The 16,486-nt window shown below is 39.5% G+C and overlaps 2 protein-coding genes and 1 long non-coding RNA gene across 3 annotated transcripts; 2 read left to right on the top strand and 1 right to left on the bottom strand.

The window, feature by feature from the left end:
- Positions 1–148: 148 nt before the first annotated feature.
- On the bottom strand, positions 149–3,551 carry LOC147054606 (stromelysin-1-like). The gene is made up of 11 exons (XM_085916124.1): positions 3,477–3,551; positions 3,090–3,145; positions 2,693–2,934; positions 2,136–2,284; positions 1,804–1,932; positions 1,549–1,710; positions 1,341–1,470; positions 1,138–1,271; positions 900–1,056; positions 667–782; positions 149–323 (listed from the first exon to the last, which is right to left on the bottom strand). The coding sequence occupies exons 2-11, from the start codon at positions 3,117–3,119 to the stop codon at positions 223–225; spliced, it is 1,350 nt and encodes a 449-aa protein (XP_085772250.1). The 5' UTR covers positions 3,120–3,145; positions 3,477–3,551; the 3' UTR covers positions 149–222.
- A 4,586-nt stretch (positions 3,552–8,137) lies between these two features.
- On the top strand, positions 8,138–11,430 carry mmp13b (matrix metallopeptidase 13b). Its single transcript, XM_085916088.1, has 11 exons — positions 8,138–8,335; positions 8,401–8,511; positions 8,782–8,909; positions 8,977–9,125; positions 9,278–9,403; positions 9,482–9,637; positions 9,722–9,842; positions 10,153–10,286; positions 10,363–10,522; positions 10,730–10,833; positions 10,918–11,430. The coding sequence occupies exons 1-11, from the start codon at positions 8,138–8,140 to the stop codon at positions 11,016–11,018; spliced, it is 1,488 nt and encodes a 495-aa protein (XP_085772214.1). The 3' UTR covers positions 11,019–11,430.
- Positions 11,431–12,736: 1,306 nt separating this feature from the next.
- Positions 12,737–15,900, top strand: LOC147054604 (uncharacterized). The gene is made up of 4 exons (XR_015066715.1): positions 12,737–12,825; positions 12,924–13,097; positions 14,834–15,036; positions 15,285–15,900. It is a non-coding gene; the product is annotated as an uncharacterized LOC147054604 (long non-coding RNA).
- Positions 15,901–16,486: the final 586 nt, after the last annotated feature.

Raw genomic sequence — 16,486 nt, 5'->3', positions numbered from 1 at the left:
CATAGTGCTCATTACCATACCAGCTAAATATGTTCAGCCATGTGCCACAGATGTGAAAAGTGATGTCGGGCAGTTTGAAAGATCAAATTGAGAATCTGTATCTGATCTGTATCTGATCCCCCCCAGACACATTCTCGGGCTTAAATTTTTATTTTCATTAAGTACAACTTGCAACAGTGTGTTTCTCATGTGATGCGTCGAATCCCGGGTGATTGCTGAGCATCAACAACCAAGCCAGGAATTCGCCCTCTCCATTCCAGCAACACGCTTGTTGGCGTAGTCGTACTTATAGACTTGTGGTCCAACAAAGAAGTAGATGAAGCCTGAGATAAAAAAAAATAAATAAAAAAAAACACACGTCTTTAGGATCACAATTTTTTTTTTTAACAGTGATAGGTGCGACCCAATGCATTTTTGTCTTTCTTATAAATGTTTGATTTTTAAAACATATCACTTTGTAATTTTGAGTGTATAAGTGTTTAAATAATAAATATAAAGTGTATGAATAAAAATCAGAGAGTTCCAAATCCTGCCAACTGTCTTTTAAGTGGCACAGCCCCCAAACAGCCGAGTGAAGTGCAAAGGTACAAAGTTTGATCATTGGACTAAAGTTGCATCAAAGGAGTTAATGTTTTATTATTGTGTGTGACAACTAAAGTGGCTTACCTTCTTTGTGAAAGGCTGCATTTATTGTTGATAAATCTGGGAAAGTAAGTCCAGGAAAGTCCTCGCTGATGTACTTGGGGTAACCAAAGTCCATGACTTTTCTGTTTTCATTGAAGCTGCAACAATAATTGAGGAAAATAATTTATGACTCTTAAAAGCTGGTACAGACGTTGCCTGAGCAACATTTTCTGTCGATATATTGTACAGAAAATGTAAATTGAATTTTTTTTTACCTCCAATAAATGTCATGCATGAAGAAGAGGGTGCGTCCTGTTTTGGCGATGTGCACAGCGGCATCAACATCCTGCACCCAGGCAGGAAAGCCAAAGTGGCACAGAGCTCTGGGCTTTCCTTTCACGACGGAGCCTTTCACCGTCCAGAACATTGATTCTTTCACAACATATGGGATGAAATTTGTAAAACATACGCAATGAAAACGTTTCCTACTACAATATAATGAAAGTGATTTACCACGAATGAGGTAAGCAGTCGACCTGCGTGGCACCCAGAAAGCAGCATCGATGCTGGTTTCTATCTTGGGCATGAAGTTGGTGATCGGACCTTCTTTGATATCATTCGCCTGATTGTGTTTGATCCAAAGATATCTGGATGGGAACAAAGTGCTCGGTTTAAGGTTGAGTGTAAAAAGTGAGCGACAAAAATTGTCACCGCACCTGTCTTTGAAAAAGATGGTGGCATCTCCGAGTGTGGAGACGGCATCGAATGTCACATCCCGAGCACATCTGTTTTGTATCATTCGAGGGAATGGTCTTCCAAAATGATCTGGGCGATCTTGGGGTGGACCTGACGTGCACACGAGCAGACGTTTTAGAACCAGGTTTGAAGATTATAAATGTTGATAAAACGAATGGATGAGTTTACGGTAAAGTGCTTTGATATTGGTGGCATCCTCTCTGGATAGGAGGTCGGGCCCTGAGTGAGAGACCTTGTAGTTGGGGTGCATTAGTGATGCCGGGTTCCTTGAGTGTTTTAGACCCAACACGTGACCCAATTCATGTGCGGCCACCACAAAAAGATTCAAACCTATACAGACAAGAGCAACATGGAAGAGATTGTTGTGGTGTGTTAAGATGAAACCGGTCCCTGGCTTTTTAGGATTGAATGAGAAGAACCAACCAGATGTTCCTGTTGCTGTCCAAAGTTCATCATCATCAAAGTCCATTTCTCCTGCAAAGTCCAGTCCTGGACCAAAAGCATGTGCCAACGAGCCACTGGGTCCATCGAATGGATATGCATCACCATGTTCTACATGATGTAAACCAGAACAAAGATATATGACAAATAGTACAGTTCCAAGACTGGTGCCGCAAATCCAAACGACAAGTTTCCCCTTTGAATTAACCTTTCATTTGAAGAGACATTGACAGTTTTGGGGTTTGTCTTGTTGATAAGGCAGTCAGTAAATAACAAAAGTGTAATTCATGTTTGAATTCTCAAACCACACACACCCTGGGTGACAAACTCCACCGTGATGTCAGTGTTACGGTTTTGCAAGCAGACAAATGTCAGACCGCTGGCTCGGGCCCAAACGTTGAAAGCAGATTTGAGCAGGGAGTTGACGGTGCTTCGAGGCATGTCTCTGGTGTACCTGCCAATGCTGAAACATGACAAACTCTTAAAGGCGTCACCATCAGAATGTGGTCCCATCACAAACAATTTTGTGGAGTTCAACCGGAGGACCACAATAAAACTTCAGGTATGGAATGAATGCTCTCATGCAGATTATAAAGTTCAGGTTTTGTGTTTTTTTAAAACGGATGCTTTAAATTTGACTTGGACTCTGTATGTGGTTGGTGCCACTGAACTGAAAAGTTTTTCTGATCTTATTAAATATTTAAAAAATTGCATTGCATATTACAGCCTCCAAAGTGACTACTATAATATTTCAACACCCTAAAAAATATATGTGAAGCTTTTACTGTAAAGTGACAGGACTGTGGGACATATGGGTGGTATCAAGGCATTTACTCAATAAAATGTGAAATCATTTTCTATTTTCTCTTACCTGTACGTGATGAACTTCTTGTTCCATCGTGCACCTTGTATGTGACTGCTATACTCTGCAGAATCTGGAACACCGCATCGAGGCTTCCTCATTATCTGCAGCGTGTCCCGATCTAGCCTTCCTGTTACGTTGAGCCCGAAGAACATCTGCATGTCTTTCAACTTGGATGCAAAGGATAGGTCGCTCTGCTTCCAGCTTCCTGCAGGTTCCTCTCGCAGTTCGTAGTAGTGCTTAAGGTATTCCTACAGTACAGTATATCCACATCAAAGTATATTTTCACTCACAGCATCCGTCAAAGATGTTTCATTAGGTATACCTGAACATCTTTAGAAAAGAAATCTGGATTTACAACAATGACAATAGTAATAATAATAACAATCAAACACGGTCCAATTACCCATGTCTCATGCTCATCCGACAACATCATCCACAAGGGGAGATCTTGCAGTTTACCTGCGTAAACAAACTTTGAGCATGCCAATGTCATGAAAGGACCTAGCGAGTCTACTGTATTTCTGCTTCTGCAATGTCAAGCATATGTCTACTTTAAATGTACAGATTTAAATGGAAATGATGATTAGCCAAGGTACATTCCAGCTCGCAAAGGAGCTCAAAAGTGCAAACACCCCTTCTTCATGGGCAGAAATAGACAAAAGACAAAAAACTCTATCCATGCAGGCAAACCTTGCACTTACTTACTTGGCTCGGCACAAAAATAACAAAAAGCAAAATTTTAGAGTCAATTTCATACAGTCCTGTCAAGTGCATCTTAACTCCAACTTACTGTGGCCGTTTTCAAGTCAGCGTGTTGAGTAGGGGAAAGAGAGGTAGCTTCCTGCAGAATGGACCTGGGTGCCGCCAAACCCGGGGTGGCTATTGACGAGAGCAAGACCCAGATGGAGAGCACCATGATGTTCATTTGAGCACACAGAGATGCCACTTGTGCTTAATGATGCTTTTAAACTCTTCTACGACTCGACCAGCCTTAGATCTTACTCTCAACAAGGGAGGAGTTGGTGAGGCAAAAAGCCAAGGAGAACAAAGGCACAACATTTGAACTATATCGATATTGCACTAAATCATGTCACTTTCTATTATGATATGGACAGCAATAAATGAGCGTCAAATGTAAATGATTTAAGATATTCTGACCTTAAATATATTGTGACTCACAGTATTTACAATTTATCTGAACCAGCAATCAAATATGTTTATTGCATATTTACTGCATTCTATTTGGGTCATTTCAATAATTACATGTAGAACTAATTGTGACAATATTTCAAAATTCCCCAAACACATGTAGCTCATAGAAGATTTCATGTTCTCCATATTGCTTGTCTAAATGTGCCCTGAAGTTGGCTGCCTGCCGCACCCTGGTTTACAATAGTTATGGTCTTGCCTAAAATTAGCAGACACAAGCGAGTCAAGTTAATTTCTGTGGTACCATTCATCCACAAGGCAAATCCTCAGTATATTTAAATCCAAATAAAATAACAGTATTTTGTTAACATCAAGGTGCACTTAGATACCAACCTAGATCACTAAAGGAGCTTCTCCCAAAATAATCCCGTCATGTGCCTAGTCTGAACCTTATCTCACCAGATAGAGAGAGGGATGCCCCTGTGGAGTGTTGTTCTTTTCTTTTTTTTTCTGCAGGGACACTTGGGCGGTTCCATCATAACTTGAGTCCACAATTAAGGTTGATGGGCTATTGTGGGCCTTTCTAGGACCATTAACATTCTTCTGCAGGGCAATTTGAGCCCCACATTCCTTTAGGAGGAATTTCTGTCATTCTGGTTTCACGGTTGGAGCACAGAAGCTGCAGTAAAGTCATGTTAAGCCTAAAAGTGGAATCAAAATAAAACCCACCCTTTCTAAACATAACCAAAGATTGCCACAGCTGTATGAAATGAGAAGAAGTCACTGGTAATTTAGTTGCATATTCTTGGGAAAAAAAAAAAAGAATATTTTATTTGAATTGATGTCACATATGTCATTTGACAACATTAGCAGCAGCATACAAGCAGTGGTTAAACGCAAGTGCCTACCTCCCACTACATCAATTTGACTTGTCCAAAAATATGGTGTCATAGTTTGATATCCTGTAATATGAAATGTTTTGTACTCATTTATGACTTTTTTCACACACAGAATGTGTTAATTGTGTCATGGATGGCTAAAATGATAACATATTATGAAAATATTTGTTAACAGCTTTAATATGTGGCTTAGGGTGTGTTGCAAATTGTTGTTGTTTTTTTTCTTTCCAAATTAATTCTGATCAATTGTCTCAGAGGTATTATTTTAACAACATATTATGTATGTTGGAAAGGTTACAGGACTACTGTCATAAAATATCTATTTTAAATCCAGACAACAATGTTTTTCCCATCAAAGTCCCTGGAGTCCAAAACACTTTGGGAATTTTCTCATGCACACTTAGAAGACATTTTTGGAGATTCTCTGCAGCTCTGTCTGTTGGACCTGGTACAGAGGATAAGTATGAGATTACAATGAAGTGCAACGTTTGTAGCCTTAAATATTTTTACATTGTACATTGAAACCTTTCTGACAAAAGTCTACCACATGTTCTTGTGGTTGTTCTTGTTGTTTTTTCACAGTGGTGTGTAACTGCACTGCATCATACCGAGAGCCATTACTGACATTTTCCTCCTCTCATGGCGACAACTAATTGTATATGAGTCATTGCTGTCACTGTTAGTAGATTGTTTTAAGTGGTTGCTATTTAAGTTTAATTGCATTCAAGTTAAAGAAAAAAATGAAATTCTCAATTTTATCCATTTTGTCTGAGTACAATGCATTTTGCTGTTGTGGTCTTTCACACAATATGATGCTGTGCTGTGGTATTAGTGATAAATAATCAATTCAGAGACGAACAGCACAGATTTATGGTTTAATTATGTTTTTTATGACTGAGCCCGTGTGGCAGTTACGTCAATACTGCAATATAAATGACGGATGTTCTTTCCTTAGGAGCTAAGATAGGACCAGAGGACTGCAGTCCCCTTTGAATCTTTGCTGCCCTCTTGTGTTTTTTGTCATTTGGCTGTTGGATATTGTTCTGCAGGCCATTATGGCCATGATTTATTGTGACGTCACCGGAACAGGGGTTTTGGGGGCTGGGGTGGGTCTCTTAAAAGAATACCTGCTAAAAAAAAAAAAAAAAAAAAAAAATACTGACCCACAGGACGAGCATGTTGTTTGGGGCCCAGCCAGGAGCTGGTGATAGTTTGTGACCAGTTGGAGTCTTTTTGTCAAGTTTGTCTTTCTGTCTGTTAATAGAGCAGGTTAACTAGTGGCCAACGGCTTGGGTGTTCAAATTATTGGCTATTTTGTTTCTTTGTTGTTGTTTTGAGAATCCAGCAAAACAAAAGCATGGTAAATATCGGAAGCACAAAATAAAGTGTTTTAGTGTACTTAAATCTTCTGTGGAAACTAGCTTCTGTTCAATAACTCTCACTTCATTGACTGTAACTACACAGTTTACAGGCAGCATGACGAGCATCTGTCTTCCAGCATGGTTTTCTGACACAGCAGTGATACAATACCTCCCTCAGACTACATACTTGGGTGTTTTCAGAAAGGGGTTATGGGAAAGTGCATTACTTATGTAGAGCAGCACTGTAGTCGTCACAGCTGTAGAAAAAAAGCCGTGGTAAGTGGAAATGTGAGGACCTCGGCACATTTTGGCTGCGGGGATGGAGTGAATAAAAAGTTGCAAAATATGTAGACGAGAAGTGATGCACTATAAAAATAAAGCTTTGCAAACCTCAGCAACCAGTAACTGGCAAACAAACTTGTAACATTGTTTATTGTCGTCATGGTGTCATCATCACTTGAAGACATATGGACACAATCATAGAATTTGAAAATGCACATCAGCAGCTTTAAAGTGAGATGTGTTGAAAATTGATTCATGCGTTCATTTTAAGTGATGCACTCATCTCAACATGTAATATAAGATATGAGTATAGTTTGACATTTATTTGGGTGAACTTTGACCTTGACCAATTTTGAAGATGGAGATTTTTTTGGTCTTTTCGAGAGGCGTTCTTTGACTTTCCTACATGGTGAACATTTTAATGCTTGCTATGTTAATAATGTAATAGTTAGGGACCCTCAGCTCTGCAGTCATGTTGTAAAAGAATGTGCAAAAACAGGGCAGGAATGTCATCCAGGATTGCCGAAAAGAGGTCACACGTACGTACACACACACACACACACACACACACACACACACACACACACACACACACGTACAAACTCACACAGCGTGTGTGCATTTGTCAGGGACCATTTTAAAATACCATCCAAATTCCCCCTGACAGCCAACTTCCCCTTAATGAGTCATATGGTCCACACCATCCCCAGCAATCAGCGATATTGCTCCAAAACATAAAACCAAAATGTGGAGACAGCATTTGGTAATGACATGGAGAGGATGATACCATCCTTGTGTCAAATATGATATTTTGAGTCCAACTTCTCGTCAAAACCCAGTCCAGATACGTTTCGCACGAGTGAAGACAGTTTCGAACTGAAAACGACATTCTGGCGCTTTCAAACAGAACAGAAAATCTCTTTTTATTTTGGCGTATATAATAAAAAACGGCTACCGGTGAACGTGGTGAACATGCCTCTCTTGGTATGCTCAAGTCAGGTCCCAACCAAAATGAAACATCATTTTTAATTAGAGCACCAAATAATAGACTTGGACCCATTTTTATTATCATTGGCATTATTGAATAATCATTTATAATATAATAATCAATTTAATAAAAAGTCATACCAGTAACAAAATGTTTAAGTAGCAGAAGTTGGAGTCCATTGAAGTGCATTTTATATCGTTATTAAGTCTCAAAGTGTTACAGCTCCCCAGGGCCATTAATAGTGAGGCAACATAAGTCTCACAGCATATGCATAGTTTATAATATAATGTCACAAATTAATGTGCATGAGAGCAGAGTTTCTTTAAAAAGTGCCGCATCTGCAACTATTTCCCTTTTCTTTTACACGAGTCCTCATTTGCAAAGTTTAGCACACCTTTCAACAATACCTTGATGATCGATCACCACCCTGCTTGGGAATTGCTGCTGTCGAGGTGTGTGGGATTCAAAGTGATGATCCACATATATTATTCCTTTTGTGACATCACTTCTGGTTCAACTGCAGCTGTCTGATTGCCTAATACACTAATCTCCGAATCAGTCCCGTCTGTACATTTCTTCTTGTTAACTAAAGAAAACAGATCTGGTTTTTTTTTTGTTTTGTTTTTTAGCTCATGTGTCCTACCATTAAATGCAACATCAGGATGTTTTTGCCACATTGACATTTGGGTACATTGATTGAGTCAGCCCTGGCGCATTTCAGAAACAGGCGCTCAGACAAACATGTTAGGAGGAAGTGGCGAGGTGCTTTTACATGAATCACTTGGATCCTTTAAGGGGGGGGAAAAAAAAAGAGGAGGTCAAGCATTATAAATACCCCTTAGAGAGGCTCAGCGTCAATAACTGCTCGATCGCCACCATGTTATTTTGGTTGCTCCTGCCGCTGGCCTTTCACTCCTCTCTGGCTGGGCCTTTGCTTGTCCAGGAAAAAGACAAGTGGCTTTTAGCTGAGGTAAGATCCGAGGTTGTCTGAGCTCCCTATCGTCAATACATTCATGATCTCTTTGACATACACAGAAGTACCTTCGACGCTTTTATGGCCTTCCGGCTGGTCTGCAAAGTCAGAAGAGGACAGCGGAAACCTTTAAGTCCACGCTTAAGGAAATGCAGCGTTTCTTCAAACTTGAGGTGAGAAACTGTGTCCATTATCACCTTTAGGTGCCTTTGAGACGTCACCATTTAAAAAAAAAAAAAATTCATTGAACTATATATTCATTGTATTAACCCTCTAATATGCTGTTGGAAACATAATAGTCACACTTTTTGGGAATAAATTTACTTGGACAAAAAATGAGTTTGCTGACGGGTTGGAAATTTTTTGGCAAATATTAGCTTTTAAAGTACATGTGGTTGAACTTTAGTTTGCAACATGAAGCCAAGTTTTGCGTCTTTTTGCAGGTGACAGGTAGTCTGGATGACAACACATTAGACTTGATGACTCAAGCAAGATGCGGTGTCCCGGACATCGGTGAATACAATCACTTCCCTCAGGATCTCAAATGGACAAATAATATTGTGACTTTCAGGTATGTTTCCCGGAGATGCACATCTATATGAAAACTGTTTTGACAATCTGTCATTCATTTGTTTCAGGATTTTAAATTACACTCCAGATTTGAAGAAGTCCGATGTGGACCGAGCCATCCGCACAGCGCTCAACGCGTGGTCCGATGTGACGCCATTGATTTTTAAGAAGCTGTACTATGGCACTGCTGACATTATGATCAGCTTTGGGAGGAAAGGTACTCACCAAAAAAATGGTTGCATTCATCCTAATTTACTAGTGAGACCAAATTAAAGGTTAATTGCACTCTCAATGGCTGAAGCGTATTTGCACATCCCCACATTCATTCTGATGTTGGTCATTGTAACTAATTCCACTTGTGCTACACAGAACATGGCGACCATAACCCTTTTGACGGTCCTGATGGGCTGCTAGCTCACGCTTACCCGCCGGGCCAAGGTATCGGTGGAGACACCCACTTCGACGAGGACGAGCACTGGAGCAAAGATTCATCAGGTTAATAACTGATTGTGAAGTAGAGGTGGCATTTCAGGAAAGGAAAAGCTGACTCATGTATGAATTTTCTCATCGCAGCTTACAACCTGTTCATTGTAGCAGCGCATGAGTTGGGTCACGCCCTCGGTATGGGGCACTCCACTGTCTCGGGTGCCCTCATGTACCCGATCTATTCATACGCAAAAGGGTACCCGCTTGCTGAGGATGATGTTAAAGGCATCCAGGCGCTCTATGGTGACAACATAAGCAATCATACTTGACAAACCCAGGGTTGGTTATTTTGCCTTTTTTCAAAAATGTTAATTTCTTTCAACACAGGCCCCAACCCAGACCACAAAAAAGTCAAGCCAAAGCCGGATGCCCCCCAAAAATGTGACCCAGATTTGACTTTTGATGCTGCGACAGAACTCCGAGGCGAAACCGTCCTTTTCAAAGACAGGTGAGTCCATGCGCAAACATATTGTAGACAGACGAACGGAAGGACGTACGTACATAAGTATATTTGTACGTATGTATGTATGTATGTATGTATGTATGTATGTATGTATGTATGTATGTATGTATGTATGTATGTATGTATGTATGTATGTATGTATGTATGTATGTATGTATGTATGTTTGTATGTATGTATGTATATCTCCGGTCATTTTTTATGCTATTTTATATCTGTAGGCGACCTTGAGTGCCTTGAAAGGCGCCTTATAAATAGAATGTATTATTATTATTATCATCTATATCAATATTGCAGGTTCTACTGGCGCCTTCACCCCCAGATGCTCGAACCCCAGATCACAACGATCAAGTCCACATGGCCGTTCCTCCCCAACAAGGTGGATGCAGCCTATGAGAACCCAGAGACAGACCAGGTTATCATTTTTAGCGGTGAGTTAAAAAATGTTTTTATATGATTTGAAGAATTCATCAATTTGAATCACAATCTCTCTGTGCTTTTGGGCAGGTATCCGTATGTGGGTTTTGAATGGATATGATCTTGTGGATGGTTATCCAAAGTACATACACAAACTGGGACTTCCCAAGAATGTGAGGAAACTGGATGCGGCTGTTTACATCAAAGACACAGGGAAAACTCTGCTCTTTCATGATGAACAATATTGGAGGTAGTGTAATGTGACATACTGTTTTGTTTAAATATTTGACGTAAACAAACTATTTATTGGTCAGCAACGTATCAGAAATTCAAATGGAAAATTCCGAAATTGTTCTCAATCCAATCACTGCCAGTATTAGAATGTGTTATATCGTATCGTATCGTTTCATATATCTTATCCTACCCTATATTATAAATATTGTTTTTGAATTCTCAGTTATGATGAAGCAAGAGGCACCATGGACAATGGCTACCCACGTTCCATAGAGAAAGATTTTCCCGGAATGGACGACGAGGTTGATGCTGCAGTTTTTCACTACGGTACCGACTTGCTTTTCTGTGTTCTTCAATTTTTTTTTCAAGTGAACTTTCTAAGTCGTACTATTTTTTATTGTCATTTTTTAGGATTCTTGTATTTCTTCCATGGCCAAAAGCAGTATGAATACAGTTACAGAGCGAGGGAGGTCCGACGTATCATGAAAACCAACGATATCTTCGGCTGCTGAGATTGCAAACGTGTCTTTAAGCACATTCATAATGAGATGAAAATTCATAGGAGCGACACAGTAGCAAAATTAATATGTATATTTACAACAGTGCTGGACACAAATGCTTAGAAAATTCCCATCCTTGTGAGTGATGATACTATTTATATTTATTCTTTTGGTTTATTGTTTTTTTTTTCTACAACTTTGCCACTCAAGTATTTGTAGATACTGTAGAATGATAATGTGATACTTCAAAAAGGTTTAAACGGTCTCATATTTTTAACAATTGGTGGTTTGTATGTTTTTTAAATGTATTACAAAAGAAGGGATTGATAACTTAAAAGAATGCCCATTTCTAGTACTGTACTTGTCATTCAATTCTAGTGCTATTTCTAATGATGAATAAAATAAAATAAAATTCTTCTCTCTCAACTGGAACATTACTTCACTGATGAATCGTTGCTCTACTTTTTGGTATACCATATGTTAGAAAAAACATGTATTATTTGTTAATCTTATGGTGTACACAGCATATTGCCCTGTCAAATATAAACCAACTTAAATTAGCTATTATTATTTTATTATATTGATTATATAATTATATAGACGTAAAGAATAAAGTTTTGTTCAAACTGTCATTTGTGTAAGTCCAGCCTTTTACACTAGAGGGCGCAGGAATTCAGATTTTGATTGCAAGAAGCTGGAATGAATGCATGCAAGTCCATCCATCCATCCATCCATCCATCCAGGCGGGGGACACCCTGAACTTTACAATACTTTACAATAAACAACATTTATTGTTGTTGTTGTTCATTCTGCTGGTAAAAGTAAGTGTTGGGCAATATGTTATTAGGCTAATGCACTTTATTTGACTGTATTCCAAGTTCGCCATTTGCCAGCTTTGAATGCTAAGCTCTGAGTGTTTTTGTGTGTGTGTGTGTGTGTGTGTGTGTGTGTGTGTGTGTGTGTGTGTGTGTTGTTCAAATCTTTCAGGTTGTGGCTGCAGCTATGGAACTTTGGCTCGAGACTTCAAAAAGACAGTTGAAGGGGAAAAAAGCAACAAAAAGCAAATGAATACGCAAGCATCCTTGGAGGAAAACCTTCTGATGGACCCGCCTAACTGTTGATGGAAACCAGATGGCGGACAGAAAACGACAAATGAATCATAACAATGACTCTGCTTAACTCCTGGGAACTCCCCCTGAGGTCAGCAAGATGAGAGGTGATGATGCAAACACCCCTCCACAAAATAAAAACATACATGACATACTGACTCTGTGTTCCCTTAACTCGATTACACACACATGGCCGTGGCGACTTCTTGTTTAAGGCTCAACACAACGCAGCCCTATTTCGACGTTGCACCATGGCAACTAAAAGTGTGTGTACCATGTCGACAGATGGGGATTCACAAAATAAATAAGGATGAGACTTTGGTGCTGATTCGAGACTTCAGGTTGTTCTGTACGACAGTTTGTACGTTCCAGCTTATGGGCCGCCTCCTCAGAAATGTCCTTGGCGTCCTTCAGCTGGATCTCCTGCAACTCAAGACATCAACAAATGACGACAACAATGATCCAACGGGAGTGATGGGCAGACAGGACTTAAATACAGAACAGGTAACGAGGTAGGAGGGGAATAATCAAACTAATCATTGGCACACAGGAGGGGGAGGGGCGAGCACACTGACAAAACTGTGCCAGGGACGCCACCAGACTAAACGAGCTAGAGAAGAAGGCCAGTTCTGTGGTGGGGACACTCTGGAGACGGTGGTTGAACAAAAGATGGGGAAAAACTGGTGGCCATGCATGTTATTGGACCAGCAGTGTGTTATATTTATTGCATTGTGAACTTTTTTTTTTTTTTTAAATTTATTCAGTGTTTTACCAGGTAAGTCAATTGAGAACATTTTCTCATTTACAGTGGCGACCTGGAGGCAAGGTGTGTGAAGTGTCTTGCCCAAAAGGACACAACGACATGTGACTGTGCCAGCGGTGGGATCAAACCACCAACCCTCCGGTTACTAAACGACCCACTCTACTGCCTGATGGACTGACCGGGGGCGAGTCATGACACCAACTCCCTACAATTGCAAAAGTAAGATGATAATACATAATCAGTGTAAATACAATAAAGAAGTCAACTGTACGATCTAACTACCTCTTTCTTTGCACAATGTACTTCTTGAGAATACATCTGCATAAAATCTCACTCATCTAAATCGATCGTGTGAAAATGTCTGAACCGATTACATTCTTTCCAGAGAACTGATAAGAAGCAGCTTTACAATTCAGAGCTGTGATTAAGATAGCAAGTGAGAAGTGTTGTCAGCTATTTGACCTAGTTGTACTTCTTTAGAATTAGTTTGAATGTCGGGTGTAGCCCATGTTAGGTTAATCTACAACACCATCTCAAAAAATCAAGAAAACAACATGAGAATGTTCTCATGCATACATGTTGCTGTTATGCCTCAACATGCAAGTCATATCTGTTCCACTTTGAGATTATCGCAAGATGGAATGAAGACGCAGGAAACTATGACAAGTAATAATTGTCTGTAATGTTTTCATTTTGTTAACTCCCACTGGTCCTAAATAGACACACCCAACAACTATTATTATTTCTCCACTTGACTCAACATGAAGGCGGCCTACAGAAATGTCAACTATGAATACAAGAAACAAAACCAGGTGTCCTTGGAGACTATATTGCAGATGTGAGCCAACTTTGGTATCTAAGGGCCACATTTTTTTTCTTTAATTATACACGCGACGTACTTCTATTTTGATCCACAGGTATTTATGATTGCTCGTGCCCTGTTTCACAAATCTAATGACTCAGTCGCTGTGACCACAAAATGACTCATTTACATGAAACATGGCAGTAATCTATATTTCCCTAAAAGAGAGACACCAGCTCACCCGTGACCCAAGTCAGGACGAGCAGCATTGAAAATGGATGAACGAACAGACTACAGCTGTCATCTGTGTGACTGTGTCTGCATAAAAGTCAGAATTTCAGCCTACAAAGAATTCAATTTAGAAATTGAGAAACATTCAAGAGTCTGTTTCAGTTTGATTGTGCAAAATACAGGTCATGCTCTGTGGAATAAAATCAACACGACAATCACAGTACGGAAATGGAAATCGCAACTGTGCACATTCAAGATGAGGAGAGAGAGAGAGAAAGCCATCTGCAATGTGTGCACAGCATTGAAGAGAAAGAATTAATTTGGTAGAAAACTCAAATTGGTTTTGCTCACAGATGTCACTTTTACTGATTAATGTGGGTGTCTCAGTTCATTGAAATGTAATCATATATGTATTTATATAGAATGCTAGAAAGACTTAATTATCTCTGCCTGGTGTTTCATGTTTGTGAAAACAAAGACACAATTTAAGACTATTGTGGCTGAGTTTACTTTGCTTTATGTTATTTCATTTAGAAAATGTTTTAAAGTGATATTGTTGTGCAATATTTGTATTTGCAATTTTGTTTGTATGTGTCGATATTAATAAAATATATTGATAATATAATGATCAGAACAAACTCAAAAGTTATTTAGTGCTTAGGGGTTTTTTTTTTTCCAACTGACTAAATGTATACCAAGTAATAGTTTTAGGAAATAGACTGTTGGCCAATTTTTATTTATTTATTGATTTATTTTACACCAACATGACATTTTGGAATGTAAAAAAGTGAATGAAGTCAACTGCAACAATGCAACATTTTATATGACTGTTATGTTGTAATATTTGAATGCATACCCAACAAAGAGTCAAGTGGCTTCATTAGGATAAAATCACTTTTTAACCTTGTGTCATTGTTTTCAGAGATATCCTGGCTCACAGAACAAGTAAGCTTTGTGCTTTGCAAGATGAGCCGAGCTTTTGTTTGTTCTGACCAATAAAAAAAAGTCTGAGCTGAGCAGGAACACGCTGACGCGGTTCATCTGTGTCCTTCACCACCGTTGCACCAATGAGCCAGTGGGCGTTCGGATCAATATCATCAGTGCAAATGCAAACAAGATGGAAAGGTAAATGTAGTGCAAAGTGAGAATTGATAAAATATCCCCACTGTGGAAAAAAATGATGACTGGACGGACTGACTGACCGATGGATGGATGCATGGATGGATGGAATTCTGCCTAGCAATACATTGGAAGCACAAATATGTGAACCACAAAAAAATCAAAATACTGTTTATTTAAGAAAATCTATCGGTGTTTTGGAGTTGTATTTTTTTTATTCATTGTATTCACGACAAACAATTTTCTCCACACAGATGCAAAACTGCATGGTCACGTCGCCCCAAAATAAGATTCATTAACACAGTCCTCACATTGCTGGAGGGCAAATTGGGAAGATAACAAAAGTCTTGCCCCATCTTGTTCCGCAAACTGTTGGTCTAGCTGTGATTGCACAACATGACTATTTTGGTGGAAAAAAAAAATCAGGGCAATTTTGACATGAAGCACTTTCGACTTTGTTCACTGGGAGGAAACAGAAAAAGGCTGCTTGTTCTTTTCAACACAGTCAAGCTGTGAAAAGCCTCTAACAGTTAGATATACGATATCTGAAGCACAAAACGAGACATGGGAGGTTCGAATAACTGCTCTGGCTCCTTGTTTCTTCCAAATTTGAACACTTACAGAGCACTCGGTGGTTAGGCTCCTCCGTACTTGGTGGTCATTTCATTGTTCTGTTAGGCCACTGCGGTCTGCTGACTTGCCTTTTACGTGCTGTCCGTCACACAAGAATGAAAGCCAAAGATGATAGAGATTTGTAGACTGTGCTGCTTTTTGTGTGGACATTTTTAACAAGAGTAATGTGAGACTGTATGCTCTTTGTGATTTTTTTTTTTAATTTACACCATGTGAAGCAAATCCCTGTTATGATAGAAGTGCAAAATAAAAAAAAAATACTTTCCCTGTGTTCCACCACAAATGTTTTGTGTTCCTGTAGTCCACATATGCTGGCTTCAAGTCAAGTTAAAAAACAAAAGAGATTTTGTTTATTAAGCTGATTTGCAGTGTTGGTGAATTCCGCAAACGATTCCATTTGAATGTGGATCGTTTAGCGTAACGACGCGTTGTGGGCCAAAGTATAGGAGCACATTGTGATGGATGATCTTCAGTCCTAACATACAAGAGCTTGAGGAAAAAACGCACACATCTGGAAGTGCTTTTTGCATTGGGGTCATTCACTGAGGGCCCACTTTTCCTCCTCCCCCATGCAACAGAATAGTCACTTTCACAAATAGACACAGTCCAGTAGGAGACAGGTGGAGGGCAGGGGGGGGGGGGGGTGTTTGTAGTTTTCTTAAAGACCTACTCGAGCATTTAAATGAATGAGGGCTAGTTGTCAAATCTCCAATCTCTTATATAACTTGTAAAGCCACACGTTTATGTGAGAACTACTTCTTTTGGGGCCTCGAGTGTTGTCAAGACAAAGGGGGCATCGTGTGAATGTTTGCTTTGTGTGGAG

Source organism: Syngnathus leptorhynchus, chromosome 7, assembly GCF_054491065.1.
Source record: "Syngnathus leptorhynchus isolate UIUO chromosome 7, UIUO_Slep, whole genome shotgun sequence".
NCBI classification, from domain to species: Eukaryota; Metazoa; Chordata; class Actinopteri; order Syngnathiformes; family Syngnathidae; genus Syngnathus; species Syngnathus leptorhynchus.
This window is presented reverse-complemented; position numbering and strand designations above follow the sequence as displayed.